General features: G+C 40.9%; 1 protein-coding gene across 1 annotated transcript in view; it reads left to right on the top strand.

Annotated features, from left to right (window-relative positions):
- Positions 1–16576, top strand: part of RGS5 (regulator of G protein signaling 5) — a 63449-nt gene extending 46873 nt beyond the window's left edge. The window contains exons 4-5 of the mRNA XM_013005707.2: positions 11650–11816; positions 15767–16576. Coding sequence (XP_012861161.1) covers positions 11650–11816; positions 15767–15934 — 335 coding nt within the window. The 3' untranslated portion in view covers positions 15935–16576. The remainder of the gene's footprint in view (positions 1–11649; positions 11817–15766) is intronic.
- The last annotated feature ends 3902 nt before the right edge of the window (positions 16577–20478 follow it).

Below are 20478 nucleotides of genomic sequence, written 5' to 3'. Positions count from 1 at the left end.
AAAAAAAAAAAAAAAAAGAGTTGGATATCCACTCAGTGGCACCCAGCAACAAGAGAGCTCCCATGCATTGGAAATTATTGAGTCGGGCAGGAACTGAGAGCCCCCCACCCATGCTGCTTTCACCCATGTCTTCCTTCTCATCCTTCGATGTGGCTTCAAATGGTCTAAGCCTGATTAGCTCAGGGGTGAAGAGAATGTGGGTGTCCAGCATATGAGAAGAAGAGGGGACACCCTACTGTGGAAGAATACGAACACATGGCCTCCTACAGCCTTCCAACTTCCCATAGGTCTTCCCTACCTGCCTGACCCAGAACAAGTAGCTGGATCTAGGTGCTTCTTCATATTCTCATCAGTGCAATAGGGATATTACTTTTCAAGCTTCGCCCCATGACAGATTGATAAAGACTGGATGTGGTAGTAAAAGAGCAGTGAAAGGTGAGTTGAAATCTTGCTTCAGACTGCTGTGAGTTGCTCTTGAGACCTGACGCAGGCTGCTCTGTACCACTGCTGCCTCTGTTTCCTTCTCTGTCAGCATGTCGTCCACATCTCCATGCAGGGTCCGACAACGTGCTCACCAGCACAGAGCTCTTCTCTGAGCTAATTCTCCTCCACCAGTGAGCCCTGCCCGCCTCTCCCTTTAGCCCAAATCCTTAATGATTCCCAAAGACCTAAAGAATAGATTTCAGATTTCTAATGTTCAGGATTCTTCAATGATAACTACAGGTTACTGCCTACAGTCACATTGAACTATTTTCTGTTCTCTATTGGATTTCTACATGTTAATCCCTTTGGCTGGAATAACTTGTACTCACATATATCTCTGTGCCTAAATACTCCCTCTCCTATAAAAGTTCCTCTACATTCTACATGTCCAGTGTGCCTTGACTATCCAGAATGATTGATCCTCCCTCTATGTTTCCAGAGCCATCTATCTGCACACTTTTATGCTCTTGGTAGTCTCTACCTTGTATTCCTCTAAAAGTCATTTTCCTCCTATTATCGATTTTTTAAGCTCTTTTGACAGAGAGGATTTTGTCTTTTTCATCTGGATCATCCCCCAACAGGATGTGCTTAGTCTGGACAAAGCAAGTATTTGTAGACTAATTCACTTTACAAACACCATTCCATTTAAAATAGGCAACCCAGGCGTGTCCCTGTTCACTACGAGAGAAGGACATCACGCTCAGGAAAGGAGCGGGCAGCAAAACAGGGGAAGGCCTTGGGCACACTGGCTGCATCGACAGGCTCAGACTGCAGGACAATTGTGAGGCTGAGACAGCACGAGCCGTGCTTCCTTCGGTTGTGGGGCCACGGGGAGTTGGCAATGGCGCAGCAGCCCTAACACCACCACCCGAAGAGCAAGCCCGGGCCTGTGCAACGTTGTCAGATGCTTAGCAGAAAAAATGAGTGTCTGAAAATATTTCTCACAGGGCCACCATAATTATTAGGCACAGAGTAGAAAACAAACAATGCATATTGAATTTCATATGAATATATTTTGTATGTTGTATTGGTGCGACATATTTGGTAAGCTTCTGCCTACATATGACAGAATCTTATGATTCTTATGCTTGCTTCTTATATTTGTGACCTCAAATTCACAGTGTTCTCATGTTTTTATTGCTTTTTAATCCCCTGTGCTTGTTTAATCTGTATGGGTGCCCTGCCATTACACATAAAGACATTCCATAAATGTTTACCAAATGCATGAGGGATGAATTAATTCCTTTGCTTCTTGGATGTAGAAATACACACACACACATATAATTGGACTGTTTATTACGTTGTAGTCTCTGGTGGTGGTGTAGGTACGAATTGGGATGCTAACCTCAAAGTCACGGTTGCAAAACCACCTGCTGCTCCTCCGGAGAGAGATGAGCTTTCTGTGCCTGCAGAGAGTTCCAGTCTCAGAAGTCCACAGGGGATGCTCAACCCTGTCCTATAAGATCCCCGTGAGTCAGAACTGATTGAATGGCAGTGCGTTTGGCTTTTATTTAGAGACTCGCTGTTTTTGGAGCAATGGCTATCGGAGAGGTAACACTGATAAGTTCTGAAGAAAACTGAGTGTTACCAGAACTCCTTCTAAGTTTTTAAAACCATTAAGGAGAAGGATAAATAGTTATATGACCATATATAATGCTTTTCAGTCACAATCATCCTTAGAACAACACGTTCATATTTTTCAGATTTCTATAGGATAGAGAGCTGTTAGGATAAAAAAATGATGTATGAATCAAAGGCTGCTAGTGATAAAAATCTTAACATTGTTTAGGAACTGGTCTTTCTGCTTGAAAATAAATGATTACCATGGCATAATTTGAGGTCTGAGATGCTTAGGATAATGTTTCTACCTATAAATATATGTAGAATATATAGAGAGAATATATATAATATTAAGGTCCACATACTTATGCTCAAGGAATTAAAATTCTCAATACATGAATAATTAATTTCTCCAAAGCAATAAAGGGAAAGCATTTCATTGCTATTGTAGTCAAAATTATTTGAAAGGGCATCTATCCATTCAAACTAGGTCAAGTGAAAAAGAAATTTAATAGTAAGGATAGAGCAATCCAGAGTCATGCACCCCATCAGGGGAAGCTGGCTCTAAGAGGCCACCAGTGAGGCAGCCTCTCCGTCTCTGTTTCTTTGTCCTTGCCTACCTCTGTCTCTCCTGTCTGCACATCTGTCTCTGCTTCTCTTTGATGCTCCCTCCTGCTTTTTAAATCTCTTTTCCCACTTTGTCTCTATTCCATTCAACTAGTTGCTGGAGAGGAATTTGTGAAATGACTTGCTAGTTCAAATTATTCTACCCTACCACCATTGTCTTGAAGAAACACCATCTAACTTATTCCTCCAAAGCCCTGCATCAGGAATGACTGTAATTCAAACTTTTAACAATGGTAGCAACTTTAGAAGTTGTTATTTGTGAAAACGAATGGTCATAATCAGAAAGTATATAACATTTGTTTCAATGATTGCAAAACTCATCATTAGGAAACATATGTATTTGTATGCTTGAGAAATATGCATGTGAAATCTCACAATGCCTTCTTGTTTTAATAAATTAGTCTACTGAACCTTGAGGGGAGGCATCTTTATTGATTTATGAGGAACATTTGGTATTCTCTGATGCTAATGTATGACATTGACTCCAGCATTGATGCAATCCCCCAAGCATTCCTTAAATCCAATTTTTAAATTTCTCTTGAGTGAAAATAAAATCAATACCAAATCTCTATAAAATAAACAATTAGCTTCTGCTCCATCATTCTCTCTCTCTCTCTAAATGACATGGTTTCTGTTCCTTTCATCATTCCTAATTTAAAATTTTTTAATCATCCATTGACTTTGACTCTGAAAGTGCATCAGCTTCCTTTGATCAGGGTCATTCGGAGAAACAATGACAATAGGATGGAGATTTTCTTTATTTTTTTGTTTATTAATTTTAAGGAATTGGCTCATGTGATTGTGGGGAATTTGGTAGGGAGTAGGCTGGAAACCTGACAGGAGATGACACTCTTATTGTGATTAGGGTGCAAGTTTACAGAGCAAATTTGTTTTGCATTTGATAATCCATGCAAATTTTGTTTCATGATGTTGACTATAATCACCACAATGTAACAGCCCTTGCCACTTCCTCCCGGTTTCTCTTTCCATTTATCCTTTTTTCCGATGCCTTCCTGCCTTCTGCACATTGTCTCTGGGCAAAGGCTGCCCTTTTGGTGTAGAGAAAACATCACCATATAGATTTTTGTTCCCTTAGACATTATTGTTCACTGCCTATTCTTGGCTGAAAGTTAAAATTCAGGGTGAATTCCATTTCAGGCTTAAATGGTGACTAAGGGACATAGTGTTGGAGGTTTCACTGATTACTAAGCCTGGTCTATTTTATGATTTTGCATTTTGCTCTTAAAACCTTCAACTAACGAAACGAGGTCCATTCACATTATAAAGGTTAATCTTCTTTACTTGAAGTCAGTTGATTGTAACTACTAAACATTTATAAAATACCTTCTAAGAAAAAAACACAACAACCTTCACAGCAACACCTAGATTAGTATTTGATTAAACGTCTGTACTATACTCTGGTTAAAGAGCCTGGCAGTGTTGACAGGTGAGCATTGGGCTGCTACCAAAAAATCTGCAGTTCAAATCCCCAAGCTGGCACATAGGAGAAAGATAGACTATCTGCTTCCATAAAGATTACTGTCTTGGAAACCCCATGTAGATATGGTTGAAATGAATTGAATCCTCTTCCCGAGTTTGAATGAGTTTTGTCACCGTAAAGGGCACTTCATGGCTATACTTCCCCCAGGACAGATGTGCTCTTTGCTGTGGAAGTCCATGGTATACATCAGAATCCTCACCAACACCACAATTTGAATGTGTCACTGTGCTAGTCACAAGGCCAGTGGTTCAAACCCACCAGCAGCTCTGTAGGAGAAAGATGAGACTATCCTCTCTCATAAAGATGTAGAGCCTCCGAAGCCCTCTATAGGGATATGAGTTGGAATTTGATGGCAGTGTTGTTTTGTGGGTGGATATGTCAGGTACTATTATAAGAACATTGCCTATATTCATTTCTTTGATTATTATAATCATTTATGAAGCTGGTACAATGATAATCCATGTTTTTTTAGACAAGGAAACAGGCCTCTAGTTTGTGTTCTTCAGTTTCGTGATTCAGGAGAAAATGCTTTCCCTCTCACGTTGCATTTAGATCAACATGAACCACTGTTAGAAGGGATATTAAGGGCATAGATTCAGGCTAGAAGGTGGGATTCAAAAGAGGGACAAAGATAAATGAAACTCAAACCTTGAGCTCAAAGAATTAATAGTTCACTGAGGAAGAGAGGCACGCAAGCAACAAATTCAGCAAAAACAACAACAACAACAAGACACCAGAAAGAGATCTCTTCTCTCATGGTGGATAACTAGCCCCAGTTAATGCCATAATGTGTTCCAGGATTCACTCCCAGGCAATCTTGACTCTAGAGCACATGCTTTGAACCAATAAGCCATGTAATGGTACTTATCAACAAACAATAACATTGCACATTGCTTTCTCCCCTGGGAGAAGCAATTTGTCCTTCTTTAGTATGGGCGTTTATTGAGCCTGGCTTTATGGACTTGGCAGATGCTGCATTTCTTACCATAGGAAGGTGTGTGGCAACCTTATTTGGCAAGTCTATAGGAACTGTTTCCCAACAACACATGCTCACTCTATGTCTGTGCCATACTTGGTCATTCGCACAATATTTCAGACCTTTTCATAACAGACAGCAGTACAATACAAACAGAACTTTTATGTTTATTATGATCCCCCCAAAGTGTGACTCACTCTATAGCAGCATTTGCTTAATGGAAGCAATCTGGGGAAAAGTCTTCAATTATCTCCAAGGTATACCTGTACTCACTATTTTACCTTGATGAGGATTCAGAGTGAAGTGGTGGAGTCTAGCCTGCCAATCAGTTCATAACCAATGAGGCCTCTATGTGGGCATGGCCTTCTCCTGAGGATTCTGGGTACTCCTGTATTCCTCCCTTGGGGCAGGAGACACACACTCTCTCTGCTCACTTCCTTGGAGAAATTGAAACTGACAAGACACATGGAACTAAGCTAGTGCCCTGAGCTGGAGAAGCCATGTGGAGACCCCTGCCAGCATTGAGATGCTTACAACGGCACTGGATCCACAAAACTTCCCATCCACTGGCCTGTGATCTTCCTGCATTTGGCATCATTGCATGTGTTGCGTGAGTCTGAAGAGACTGCTATCCGACACATGGGCTAATATCAGATTTATGGACTTGATCTGGACTTGGCTGGGATGTTTTTTCAATATTCAACTTCTCTTGTATATAAAGCTCTTTCTTATACGCATCTGAGTGTCTATGTATTTGTTCCTCTAGTCCACCCAGACAACACAATGCCTGACGCTATTTCTTTGCACAACGATTTTGCAGGTGGTTTTATTTTGTTCTCAGATAGGGTTGCCAACTCTATTTTACATGGATGTCGAAAACGACATCAATCCCTGGGATTAACTCTGGGATTGAAATGCGGGGCCATATTCCAGAGCATTTGATTAGGACCGGAGACTTGGGGAGTGAGCACTAGCTTCCCCAATAGTAGCTGCCTGAAGAGAGGTCCTGTGAGACTTTCTTGGGCTCTGTGCAGACTCAGCCGGAATAAAAAAATGGAGCAATTATTGGGGATGTGTGCCAGGAACTCTACCAGGGTGTGCAGTGGACAGGACGAATGATACTATAGGCACGTAAGACATGCACGTGCTTACACAGTAGCATGTTGACTTGGACTCTGCTTGCCCGTCACTCAGATGGACGTCCTCAGGGGTGACAGGAATACCACAGCAAGTCTCCAAGGGATACATCGATACACCGACCGTCAGAGGCGGAGTGAGAAGTGGTTGTTCAAGGGCCCAGTAAGCAAGCTTCCAGAGAAGCCCCCAAAGCCTGATAAGAGTAGGGTGAGCTTTAATATCTCCCACACAGACCACGAAGCCAATAGCTGATACTTGAATCTGGGCTTAAAGTCTGTAAGCTGACCACAAAGCTTTGCGATTCTGTCGCGGAGTCCTGTGAGTGGAGAAAGCAGAGCCCCGGAAATGGACTTGCTGCGCTGGGACGTGCTTCTCCAAGCTGCTTCCTTGGACGCTTCGTAAATGTTCACACGGTAGGGAAGCCTTGGCATGTGTGTGACCTCACATTGTGAAGGCCAATGTTGGGCGCGTTCAGATTTTACCCCTGCATTTCAAAGACAACGATGCTGAGTGCGTGCTTCCGCGTGTCTGACAGGTGTGCGGACGTGAGGCTAAGGAGTACGACCATATTCAGAACACTTTTTGTGAGATCATTTTTCCCTCCACAGTCTCAGAGCAGATGGCCTGGAAGCTCCTAAGACTGGATTCCTGCCGTCACTTCCTGGCAGCTTGAAGTGCCTGGGAATTTTCCCATCTGACAAAGACTCTCTAACACGAAACAGTAAAAAAGCTTCAACCCAACCGTGACCAGAGAACTAAGTCTTAGTTCTCCCTTTGGCACAGCTGCATGTTTCTTTGTCACTAAATAATGACAAGTAGTGCTGGGTGTATGAGTTTTAGTCAAAAAGTTTTACTGTAGATCCTAGAAACCTTTGCAAAATAAAAAACTCAAAATATATCAACATGCAAAGCTGTTGCTTCTCAACATATTCCCTTTCTAGGTCTATACACTCCTGAAGGTCGTGTCCCATCTCTAACCCTGACGCCCCACCACCACACACACATTATGCACTCTTTGATTTACATCATGTCAAAAGGGCAGTTTGGACATGGGGACGAAGCTGTCCGTAGGGGGCAAGAGCAGGGCTGTAGGGTGAGGGAGTAAGATTTCCCAATGAAATTCTCCTAGCACGGCCCTTGCCACCCTGGCAGAATGAGCAGGTGCGTTGTTGTGATGTGCAAAACTGCTCAGCAAAATTGTTCTGTCTTTTCCTCACCCATACAGTTACCAAGTTTCTGAAAACCATTTCATAATTGCCCTTGATTGTCATGTGTCCTTCGAGAAACTCAGTCAAGTTTACCTCCTTGCGATCCCCCAAACCAATCACCATAACCTTCAGCACTGACCTCTCTGTCTTGAATTTAACTGGCCAGCAGATCCTCTTGAAAGTCACTATTTTGATGGGACCTTTTGTTGTTGTTTTCCAAGGCGCCCTAATGAGACTAAGATAGGTGTGTTCCTGTGAGAACTGATCTGCAACCATCCACTTATCAAGGGACATGTTTAAAAACATTTTGTTTGGAATAAACCTGTGGTTATATGCATTTGCAACCGTAGTAGCCATAATTTTTTACTTACCTTGGTATAGAAGCAATAAGGTCCTAGAGAGGGAAAAATACACTTGATTTTATCCAGGTACAAGTTATCAAATGTTTTACAGTCATTCCTTCAGTGAAGTCTCTAGATAAAATACCATACCTCTCATTGCTCCTAGATGTATTATTACATATTGAACAATAAGAACTAGTTTTAGAATAACGATAGGGGGAGAAGATTGAAATATAAAGTGCCTTGTCTGGGGCTCTGAAATCTCTGATGATTGATTCTAAAGCAGGGTCATGATTACATGAGCCACGAGTTTTCTTCGACATTTAATCGATTGAAGGGATTGTGAAGGTCATGGCGTCTGTAAATGTGTGTGTGTGTGTGTGTGTGTGTGTGTGTGTGTATGGTAAATTGAAAAATAAGAGGGGAGAATCATATATTATCTCCAGTTTGATCATCATAAAAATTGTGTGCTTGTTGTGTAAAACCATTGTATTAAGCAATGGACAGTGAATCCGTTGAATGAAAATTTGGAGTTGCTAAAGAGAAATAGGGACAAAGATTCAATTTTGTGTTAGACAGGGTGCTCTAGAGAGACAATACCAGATTGCTAATAATTTTATATATATTTATACAGATAGATAGATTTATAACATAAGAAATAAATAGTTAATTAAATTATAAAGCAGTACAATTGGCTCAGTGCAACTCACTCTTGTGAGACAGTTGTGAGACACTGGCAGTGCTTCAAGTCTTGAGGGCTGCCGGGTAGTCCTCTGTAGAGCAACTCAGGCTATCCAGCCACAGGCAGCAAACAGCAAGGCAGGTCACCAACAGTCAGCCAGATGACAGGGTCCGACAGTCCCCAGCTCAAGAGATGTAAATTCCTATGGTGTGGCAAAGCAGGCCTTGAAGGAACCTCAAATTACAGCTACACAGTCCACGGGTTAGGTGTCCCACAGGTAGTGTAGCTTGCAAATGGAGGCACAGGACAAGCAAGGCAGCCACACTCTGGTCTGATGATCAAAGAGCGAGAGACAAGAAAGGCGAGGCTCGCCGAGCCATTTACCTCTCCGCCCTTCAGTTAATCCCACATGTATGTATCAGCCAGGCTGACACAGTAAACTAACTACCTCAAATGGGAAGGGAAAATTAGGTCAAAGGGGATTACTTTGGAACATGAGTATGTGCCCTAAGCAGAACTAATGGATTTCTAAACTGTCTCTTTAAAGGGGCAAATTAGAAGAAAACGGGGCTCTGAACTGCTGATGAGAGGTGGTGCTGCCTTCTGTCCTTGGAGACTCTGTCACATGGCGCTCCGGCCTAGCCTGCAGAAAACCAGAATGTTTTTCTCTCCCTTTAGAAATCTTTACTTCTCTTCGTTATTATCTGCACATAGATTCTCTCCCTAGACATACACATGTGCTTAAATTTTGACTTGAAATTCTCTATAGGTAATCTCATCTCAAATCTCTAGTATGTCTAGTCAGATTTATAGAGGATGAAAGTAATATTGGAGATTAAGACTTTATTTTTCATTATTTCTTTTCGGCACTTTCCTAGGTCTTCAGCATACCTTCCACTCATCTGCCAGTTGGCTGGACAGGTGGGAAAGATCACAAACGACAAAAGCATTAGGCCCGGGAATAGTGTAGCATATCTACAAGTGTGTTTATAGATATTTGTGATGGATATATACACAGAGATTGCTTTAAACTATAAGCTAAAATCTATTCTACATGAGCAATCACACTCTACAAGCAAAGTTGCCATAGTTATAATTGTATTGTGTTTATTATTGATTGTATTAGTTAAAATATATCAATTTAAGAATTAATATGTTTTAAAATTCATTGTGTATTATACCTGTTCTTTAGGCCCTTCCCCCCAGACATTCTTCAGCTCTAAGTTGAATGTTAACATTTCCTGGAAACTTCCTCAAGCCCCAAACTGAAGTTCGGCTTCTCCTGACGCTTACTCTCATGTGTTTTCTTCACCGTAAATGTGTTTTCATTTCTTGGATTTCGTTCTGCTTTTCTAGGGTTTTAATGTTTTGTTACTGAGGGAAACAGGTCTGATTTACCACAAAATTTCTCAGAATATCTCAAACATACAAGTTTGTCCAAGTCATCTATAGAAAGCCAAAAAGGGAAAAGAAAAAGCATTACCATGTTCTCTGCCATCCTCCTCCTCATCTCTGCCCTATCCTTTCTTCCTTCATCCAGATCAGCGGTTCTCAACCTGTAGGTCGTGACCCCTTTGGGGGTCAAACAGCCCTTTCACAGGGGTCACCTAAGACCTTTGGAAAATACATATTTCTGATGGTCTTAGGAACTGAGACATTGCCCCTCTATCCGCCTCCAGGCAGGTCCGCCCACATGCAGAGATGCCCATATACCAGTACTGGAATCACGCCAACCCCATCACATACACCCCTTACAAATATAGGTGTATGTGACAGGGTTGGTACCATAATGTACTTACGCAGACCAGTCACACATGTGTAGAGAGCAGCTACTGCGTAGAAAATAGCTGCTGTGTTGAAAGCAGCTACTCTGTTAAAGCAGCTACTGTGTTGAAAGCAGCAGTATTGGAGGAAAAATGACACTTTGTGAATTATAATTACGTGTTGCTTTTGTGATTAATCACTATGCTTGAATTGTGCTCAATTTATAACAATAAAAATACATCTTGCATATCAGATATTTACATTATGATTCAGAACAGTAGCACAATTACAGTTATGAAGTAGCAATGAAAATAATTTTAAGGTTGGAGGTCACCACAACATATGGAACTGTATTAAAGGGTCACGGCATTAGGAAGGTTGAGAACCACTGATCCAGATGAAGGTATAAAGAAATTAATATGTGAAATAACTAAAACTGTGTGCATAGGCTGGCATTGATAAGACCTTTTCCGTTTTCTCACTAATATCACTTCTGTTTTGATCTTGCATTGTTTTTTAATTTTCCATCTAAGTGCAGAAGAAAATAGGCAGCCATTATTGGACAATTTCTGTTTCAAGAAGTTGAGCATGTAGTTAAGGAGAAGTCATGTAGCATAATGAATAGGTGCATGGAACTTTCAAGTCCAACTATTTGGGTTTAAAATTTGACATTGATACTTATCAGCTAGTTAACAATAGGCAACCTGCTTACCCTGTCTGGCCTGATTTGTAAAATGGATATTAATAACAGCCACCTCTAAATCTATAATACGGATTCATGAGTTGACATAGCAAGATTCTTCCATAAGTGACTGAACTTTGTAGAAAATAAGCTGAGGTGAACTATTCTGTAATACAATATCCCCCAAACCAAACTCCCTGCCATCCAGACATTTCGGACTCTTAGTCATCCTATAGGACAGAGTAGAACTGCTCCTGTGGGTTTTTGAGACTATAAATCTTTGTGGAAATTGAAAGCCTCATCTTTCTCCCATGGAGCAGGTGGTTTGAAGTTGCTCATCTTGTGGTTAGCAGCCCAGTGTGTTAACCCGCTATACCACCAGGGCTCCTTCTAATGGAAAATAAACCAAACCAAACTCCCTGCCATCAAGTTGATGATGACTCATAGCGACCTTATAGGACAGAGTAGAACTGCCCTGTGAGTTCAGAGACTAACTGGTTATGGGAGTAGAACACCCTTCTTTCTCCCTCAGAGAAGCTGGTGGTTTCAAAATGCCAAGCTTGCAGTTAGCAGCCCCAAGTGGAAGCCTTATGCCACCAGGACTCCTGATAATGGAAAATACATGTTTGCTAAGTAAATATGCACATGCATATACACATTTACCCTCGTGTATTTTATTTATCGGCAGATGGACTTGCCAGCTTCAAAAGCTTCCTGAAGTCTGAGTTCAGTGAGGAAAATCTTGAGTTCTGGATTGCCTGTGAGGATTACAAGAAGATCAAATCTGCTGCCAAGATGGCTGAGAAGGCAAAGAAAATTTATGAAGAATTCATCCAAACTGAAGCTCCTAAAGAGGTTGGTCCTAAGATACAGGTGGTGAACAAGGGCTCAGCAACTTCCCAGTAAGGATTTATCTCTGAGGCACAGGGCTATGAGTTTGGGGTCTAAGGTACTCGTATTAGTAAGGAACCATCCTTTAGTAAGTCCTTACTAGGATCAAAAATGAACAATATGGTCAAGCAGAGATAAACTTGAATTGCGCTGAGACCAATTCCAGTTATTTGTGCCTCACTTGAGTAGTATGTAATCACTAGTCATAATAATACCTTTTGTGTTATCTTGGACAAATTATTGAATCTCTTTGAACTCCTTTTCTCTGCTCTTCTATATTATAGCATTTCATTTTTGGTAAAATTTACTCAGCAAATTAGACTCCCATTATATAATATGTATGCATATTGCTCAGCAACATTGGTGATATTTTCCATAATGCATCAACATTCCCATTATTTCCATTTTCATTGTTCCATTTGCATTAATCTAGAAGCCCTCCCCTCCCCCTCCACCCCTGTCCTTGAGGGTAAATGTTGATTGTTTAATCTTGTATATTTGATGTTCCCCGCCCCACCCCCCCATGGTTGTGGGGTTTCCTAGGGAAGTAACATGTTACAATTCAGACTCAAGAATATTCAGCATCAATTCTGTCATCTGGACAGCCTCTTTTCAGCTGTACCATAGACAAGTCTGTCTCTCACCCTTGGTCCTTTGACCAGACCTCTGCCCTGCTCAGGCAAGTTTACAAAACCCTTTCTCCGTGATGAGAAGTGCCCAGAGACGACACCCCACTCTGCCCATAAACTGAAGCCCCAAAGCACTCAAGTGCAGCACTGTGGGTTGTCAAACCTAGCTCCACTAAGTGCCTGGAGGTACCCTACTCTGCCAGTACGTTTCTTACCTAAAGGCCTTCATTCCATGTTCTCAATTTGTGGGCTGAGAAGCCCACTGTGCTGTCCCGTGGTAGATTCCCGTTATTCTGTTGCTGTTGTTCCTCTCCACTGCACTTGTTAAAACGCTTCCCTTCTCTCTCTGTCTCCCGTGTCAAGGAAGTTCCCAGTACAGGGACTCCAGGTCCAAAAGACACTTTCCACTCCTGGAGCTTACTTGCTTTTTCTTCGTTGTCATAAAGTCCCCTTGCTACTTCTAGGACATCTCATTTTAAGTCTAGCTGAGAAGCAAAACTGACCAACGTCTGCATTAGGGCCCTATATACCTTATTTGCTTCCCCCTGTCCCAACAAAGATGCGGTGTACCCTATTTGTATTATTTGCAGACCATCTAATTTCCTTGGTTGGCCACAGGTACCTTATTTGCACAACTGTACCCAGTTAGTATTGGGAGCTACATAGACTACCACTAGAAGAGCCACTATTGAGTAATTCACAGTTCCAAGGGCCATCCTATGGCTTTTCTAAGCTTAAGAATTTAGTCTCCCTTCCCAATAAATTTACCTGTCCAAAACAATTTACCTGTTATCAACAATTAGCCCATCACTAGGGCAAAGATCCCCAATGTGAGGCTGCTTATGTACTTAGTCATTTAGGTCTTCTGCAGGTGTCCATCTGATTGGCTCAGTTTCTCCAAAAACTTATCTTGGCTCTACCTTTCCTGATCTCTGATTTAGTTTAATTGAGAGACGATACTTCCTTTGACCTGAGCTTTACGTGGTATCAACATAGCAAACCTTTAACAGAGTTTAGGTTCGTCACCATCTCCAGTCCAGAATTGCTTCTTCCGTAGTCCACTCTTTAAGGTATAGCTTCCATAATTACAGTTTTTAGAATCACAGTTAACCCTTTTAATACCAGCACTCAAAAGTGAATCACATAATCCTATTAGCATCTTCTCCTACCCTCTCTTTTCCAGACCCATCAAAGAAAGAAGGATCTATTCAATCAGGACCTTTCCTTAAACCCTCATATTTATTATTACACACTGACAAAAGTATCTAAGCCAGCCACAATATACTTTTGTCATTTTCCTCTTTGGACAACCAATGTTTAAATTGCTCATCCCTATTGAAGCAATAGTCTGGGGGGAGACAAGTATCCCTGGGTCTGCAGAATTTTCCAGTCTGGTTGGAACTTTAAGCATCTGCATCCATAAGCAAAGTCCAGTCCAAAGTGAACCATCAAATTGCAGCAAGTTATAACCGCTCACGGTATCAAACACATTTCTTTTAATTTTTCGTGTTCTGGTCCATTGATCCCTAACCATTCAAGCTCTTTACATAGAATACTAGGATTTGTGTAAACATCTGCAAATCTCAGAGGGTGCATTGCTTTAGGGAAAACAACATTGGGGGTTATCATGAAAGTATGTGACATTAAAATAGTGTGCAAAGTAATGAAAAATCTGGCTGACTGGGTTGCTAAAATAATAAATGATACCCCCTTTCACCACCAATCACAAGGACTTATGGGCTCTTATTTAATATCCTTGGCCCTCATTATGGATGCTCCCTGCTAATGTAGGGATACAATAATATATATAACACCCCCAAAGCAGGCAGCCCAAGATAATATAGACTAATAAGCTTGAGGTGAGCCTCAAAAAGCATGTGAATTCTAGTTCTTCTACGTGATAAGCATTCTGTAAACATTGTGTGATGAATGGATACGGTTATGCTCGCTCCAGACCTTCCTAGATGTGTGATTTAGAGCAAGCGTCCAGCTAAAGCTCTGTCACCCTGTGTTTCCTTATCGATGAACATCTTATGTGCATGTATGTGTACCTGTGGCACATTTCAAAAGTTTTTAATGCTTAAAAAAATCTCAAAGTCTTGAATTTTGATCAAAATATTTTTTATTCCATTTAGATAAGTAGCAGGTTGACGTACATGACAAATCTACTCAAGCAAATAGTAACCTGTATGTTCCTTCTCAGATCATTCACTTTAGCTCTGTAGTATCAGGAGATGATCCAGAGATACACTCGTGAGAACTGGAGATAAGCTTAAAAACAAACAAGCAAGCAAGCAAGCAAACAAACAGAAGAAGAAATGGCCATGTGTATTTTAACAAATCGATAATTTTTGCATTATAATTTTTACTGGACCATGTTTCAAAATAACCTATGGTGTGATCCTGCCTTAGCAAACAGATAGCTATCCCAGAATGGCTCCCTAGACTTGGAGGAGACCAATGACAGGGAAAACAGCTCGTATAAGCCGTTGGCTACCATGCTAGAGGATCCTTCCTAAACGTACTGCTTCATTTTAGATAAAGTAAAAGTAGGAACTACGTGAACCATTTTTATGATTTCAACCATTTTAAGTAAGGCTGCCTACCGAGTTCAGTCTCAGATTTAATGTCAGTAAGGGGAAAAACAGTTGTTGTTTTTACTGTAATGGGAAGAAGAAGAATCTGATCATTAAAAAGTAAGAGTTACAATCTTGGGAACTCACAGGGGCAGTTCTACCCTGTCCTTTAGGGTCGCTGTGACTCACCATTGGCTCTATGGCAGTGAGTATTCGTTTGTTTGTTTGTTATTGTAACCTCAGAGGTGCCTCACACTAGTTTTTTGTGGACATGCCACTTGACCCCTTGCAGCCTATTTTCACATGTGTAGGTAGGCAGTGGGCTGAAGCACTAGCAGTTTCATGGTAAATGTAATTAAAAGATAAAAGAATTTTCCATAAACTTTTTGAAGTCTATCGAAATCAATCAGTCAACCTGGCTGTAAATGGGAAGAATCATGCTTTGGACTTTGAGGACTAAATGAAGTATCCATGAAATAGCTAATGGTGAGAGTCTGACATGGTGGGTATCTAAACATGAAGTGAATTTTAATCTGCATTATGCAAGTATTAGAACATCAGTATTTCTGATTACCCAATTGCCTGTAAGATAGAAATGAGGTTTCTTATTTCATATGATAACTTTTCTTATTTGTTTCATTGGTAAAAAATGTTGTTCCCTTTGTCTGTAACTCGGGCTCACCCCGTGACCCTGTTCTCCGGTCAACAGGTGAATATCGACCACTTCACGAAGGACATCACTATGAAGAACCTGGTTCAGCCTTCTCTGAGCAGCTTTGACCTGGCTCAGAAAAGAATCCATGCCCTGATGGAAAAGGATTCCCTGCCTCGCTTTGTGCGCTCTGAGTTTTATCAGGAATTTATCAAGGCAATTTAGTAGGGCTCTGAAAATTATCCTGCAAGTTAGTTCTTTAATAGTAACCCGCAATTTTAAGTAACCACCATATCTTCCCACAGCAGCTTTGCTCCAAGATACTCCGACAGGGAAATTCCTGGGAGCATTCCTTACTCATTCTGCACACATTGTTTAAAGGGTTAGCTATCGTCCAAATGCGCTCCTTTCCCAGTGCTGACGTGCCCCATTTTAAATTAAGCTCTACTCAGCTTGCTGTTGGCAGCATCATAAATCAAAGAAATAAAAAACAAGAATATGATATTATTGAATATGGGACAATTTGACTTGGGTTGTGGATCGCCACCTAAATTGGACAGGAAGGAGTAAATAGATGTGGAAAAACTAAGGTTAAGAGTAATTAATTGTCTTAGCTATTTCTTTAATTCTCATGAGGGGTGGATGGAAATCATCTCTAAATTTTTTCTGGTGAAATATTTGGTTTTTAAAAGAAGTATATTATTCAGAGTACTGATATTCCCCTCAAAGTATTTTCATGTCAGCTAGAGGGTTATAAGTGGAGATATGACCACAAATATATTGCATAAATCAATCTAAAGACAAACTGCATTGCATATACTTCCTTTATCTCTAACAATGTTACTAATTTAAATCAATGAAATCAGAGACCTGGATTTAACAATGGTCTATTTTATAAATATATCTATCATCTAAGCAAAAAGTTTCCATTTTCAAATTATTTTGAATCCACGTGTGTATAAAATTCCCAAAATTCCAACATCAACTGTATGAAGGGAAACTTGCTGTGCATGGCAGGGGTTCCCCACCTCTAGATCAACAGGTTTGTACACTAAAATGGAAAGAGAATGTGCAGGTTGAAATGTCTAATGATCCTATGATACCATGTATTTATTTAGCAAAAGGTTACTATCCTCAGAACACCAGGTTATCTTTGGAAAAATTAATATGACCACCCCCAGAAACTCCCTGAGTGAGACTGAGTTGCAAAGTACCCTGAACTGTGCTGAATGATGTGGTTTGTCAGTGCCCCTCATTTGCCCTCACAATTTTGCTTTCAGCTTGAGTAAGTTGTATTTATAGTGGAAGTGCACATTTATACCCCTAAAATGCCTCCCATATAGTCAGTTGATAAGGTGATAGATGGTCATTTTAGTAGTTTTAAGCATTAATTGTGCATTTTATTATTATAAGTCTTGGTAGAGGATTTTTAACCCTACTCTTTAATAGGATTGAATAGACCATAATTTGCATAATTTAATACTAACAAGAGTCTAATTAAACCATGTATGGGGATTATCAAGATAAGGTTATGGAGCTGATTCAAATTTAAGAGAATATTTTTAAGGGTTAGGAGAATTCTGAAGTGTTAAAGTACAAGAACGCACTGTACTTTCGTTTGCTCTCCCCCACTCCCCTTTTGTCTTTTTCCCCCTAGTTTTCCATATTTAGAGTCTGTGTAGTCAGAGATTACAGAGTGATCCCCAAGATTATTCACAATGCAGTACCTGTATCACTCTATCCTTCAGGTCAACACTGAAGGCGTGGGTTGGTTTCCTCCCACTATTTTTTTTTTTTTTTAATTTCAAAGAACACTATGCTTTGCCTGCATACTCATCACTTCAGGATCTGTAAGCAGGCTGGAGTGACTGATCAGCCGCCAACAGTTGCTCCCGTGGCAAGAATTCTCTCACCTTTGCGAAGACTGCTCGCTCTGAGAGACTCCTTCATCCAGCAGTGGGTACTAGACCCAGAGCAACATGGTGAAGGGAAGGCGCAGTTCTCCTGCGATAAATCTGTGTCCGATTGACAAAACTCAGAGTTAAAATCCCAACGCATGCGTACTCGCACTTCACGCACCACCTTCTTCAGCATCTCTTCTCTGCCGTGCCTCCATGGTAATGGACCAGCGCTTAGCTCTCTCCAGGAGCGCTGCTGGTGTAGTAGCTGTGGTGTTTGCTCTCAGAGCCCCCCAGGGCTCTCTAACCTGTCCTAGAGGGTCACGGGGTCCCAATCAAATCAATGGCGGTGCCTTTTGTTTTTGTTTCTGCTTTCGAATGCAGCTAGAACTTTTAAGAACTCAAGAAGAGTAGGTGAGTTTTTTTTTCTTACATGCCAAAACATTTTCGTTTTTTAAAATATTTTGTTGTTTTTGTTTTATATGCTTTTTCTGAATGCTTTTTACATTTTATTATTATGTTTCAACAGTTTTATTGACACATACTTTACAGATCATATCATTGAATAGTTCATTATATCAAGGGAAATTGTACCATCACCACCACATCTACCAAAATATTTTCAGTTAAAAACACAAACATTTTAGTGAGGTTGTTTGAACTATCCAAACTTTTGAAAATGCCCGGGTAACTAACTCGGACGTGCAGCTCTCACCTAGCATGCTGGCCATGAAACCCCAAATCGACTGTTCTCGTGGCGCAGCCGTGGCAGTGGGTTAATTGGTCAGCGGGAAGTAAAAGGTACCTTCCCCGTTTCATCAGCTGAACTGGGGCAGCGGGCGGCCGGGAAGGGTCCCAACGGAGCCGGGCACACGAAGAACGCCTTCCAGTCGACACAGGAACTCTTTCTACATGCACCTACAGAGTCTTTACCATACGAAATGATTAAACTAAACGAACATGCTCTAGTACCAAGTACGAGAATTGCCTTAGAAAAGTTATTTGAAATCTTGGGCGGGGGTGGGGTGGGGGGCGTGTTACTAGTAGTTTGCATACTAACAAAGAAAATACATTCTTATAATTCTGAGGAATTAGAAAAACTGGAATGGCCTTTCCAGGGGAAAGAAAAAAAAGTGAAGTGTCTGTTTATCTCTCTTGCCTCCTTCCCTCTCTTCCACACACTTTCCCAGCAGTAACGTGTCTGGGAAAACAGGAGGTTGACTAGGAGCCCTGCAGGACTGGCATTTTCCTTGTGAAAATGTAACGACAGTCGTAGGTGAGTCTGGTATGTACAGAGGTGGTCGAACTAAATTGTGATCAATGGGAACAGGAATAGATGCTTCTCCTTCGTGGAGAAACATATGATTAGCACAGGAAATGGCCCACAACCTAAATTGTTATGCCTGGCTTTAAATATAGTTTGGATTTGAAGTCAGATTAAGAGCTAAATTAAACCAAGACAAAAAGACATTTTATTGACTTTCGAGTACTCTTCTCTACACACACACACACACACACACACACACACACATTCTCTTTCTCCCAGATAGATACCTTATGAAATAGACAATCCCCAAGTTACAAATGTTTGATTTACAAACCGACTCCTGTCCTTTAATGCGATGTAAACTTGTCCCCACATTGCAATGGGCGTACCACTCCCTGCTCCCAGCAAATTCTTCATCGCATGTACCTTCGTGTTCTACGTGTGCAGCTTTGGGATCATTAAAAGGACTTGGAGCGTGTTCTTGCACACCAACAGAGGCTAAATAAGAACCATATGCGCCTGTTTGGATTCTTTTACAATTTTCACTTAAAAGACTTAGACACAGTTAGGAAAGGTCTCATTTGTAACCTGAGGTCGAACTTGTATTCACGTAGAGAGGCATTTCAATAGCCTTGCTTTCAAATAAGCAGTCAGGTGGATGGAGATGTTATGTGCCCTGCTCGCCATACTTCTCCACTCCTATCAGTGCTGTATAAATTATGCTTTAAGCTGATTCAGCTTTGAGTAAATCTAGAGAGGAACATGGTTAAAGAAATCATTTTTAGTTTCATTTTTACAATGCAATAGATGTATTTTCTTACACAACATTTTGATAGGATGGCATTATTAACTATTTTCTAAAGAATGATTGGTCTCCCCAAAATGCACCTAAAATCTTTACCATTGATGAATCAGTTAATAAACTAATTAACAATTCCATTAATAAACCAAGTTTACTTGCCATGCCTTTGCAGAGTTAGCAATTTCCTAAACGTTGTGATAATTTGAGAATCACTTGAAAGATTAGTTACATGTCATAGAAGTGATTTTTATCCCTGAAATCACTCATGCTAGTGGGCCATTTCCCCCCCTTTTTGCTAGGGATTTAGCAGGCTTAGAGTCAGTCATGAGAAGGAAGGGGACAAAGAAAAGAAGAAATTCGGGAAAGAATTACGTGCTCAAAACCTCCAAATTAAACCCATTCGTTTAAGAGCAGTTCATTGTTACTGAAAATCCAGTCTCCTTTTTGCAATCATTTTTGAGAATTGCAGGAAAGGATTTCTTAACTCATCATGCAGCTAGATAAGGAACTTCACCTTAACATCCTAGAGAGCCTTGACTAGAGAAAACTAACCAGCAAACAAACCAATGTAGAGGATCTGCATTCCCCCATTGGACTTGAATGTGCCAGAATGTAGAGTGGAGAACTCAGTTTCTATACTCAGGTGTCTAAGCCCAAGGGCCAGGCAACTCTGCATAAATTCTGGACATGAGGTCTTGGTGCAGCTCAGCATCACCTGACTGACTTGCCATCAGACTTCTCAGATTTTCTAGTCTCTCCATTATATCATGCAAAACATGCATTTAACAGTTCCTTTGCCCAA

The sequence above is a fragment of the Echinops telfairi genome, unplaced genomic scaffold (genome assembly GCF_000313985.2).
Source record: "Echinops telfairi isolate 266 unplaced genomic scaffold, ASM31398v2 ScPeMD7_7424;HRSCAF=8462, whole genome shotgun sequence".
Taxonomy (NCBI): domain Eukaryota; kingdom Metazoa; phylum Chordata; class Mammalia; order Afrosoricida; family Tenrecidae; genus Echinops; species Echinops telfairi.
Note: the sequence above shows the minus strand (reverse complement) of the source record. Positions and strands in the feature narration are given on the sequence as shown.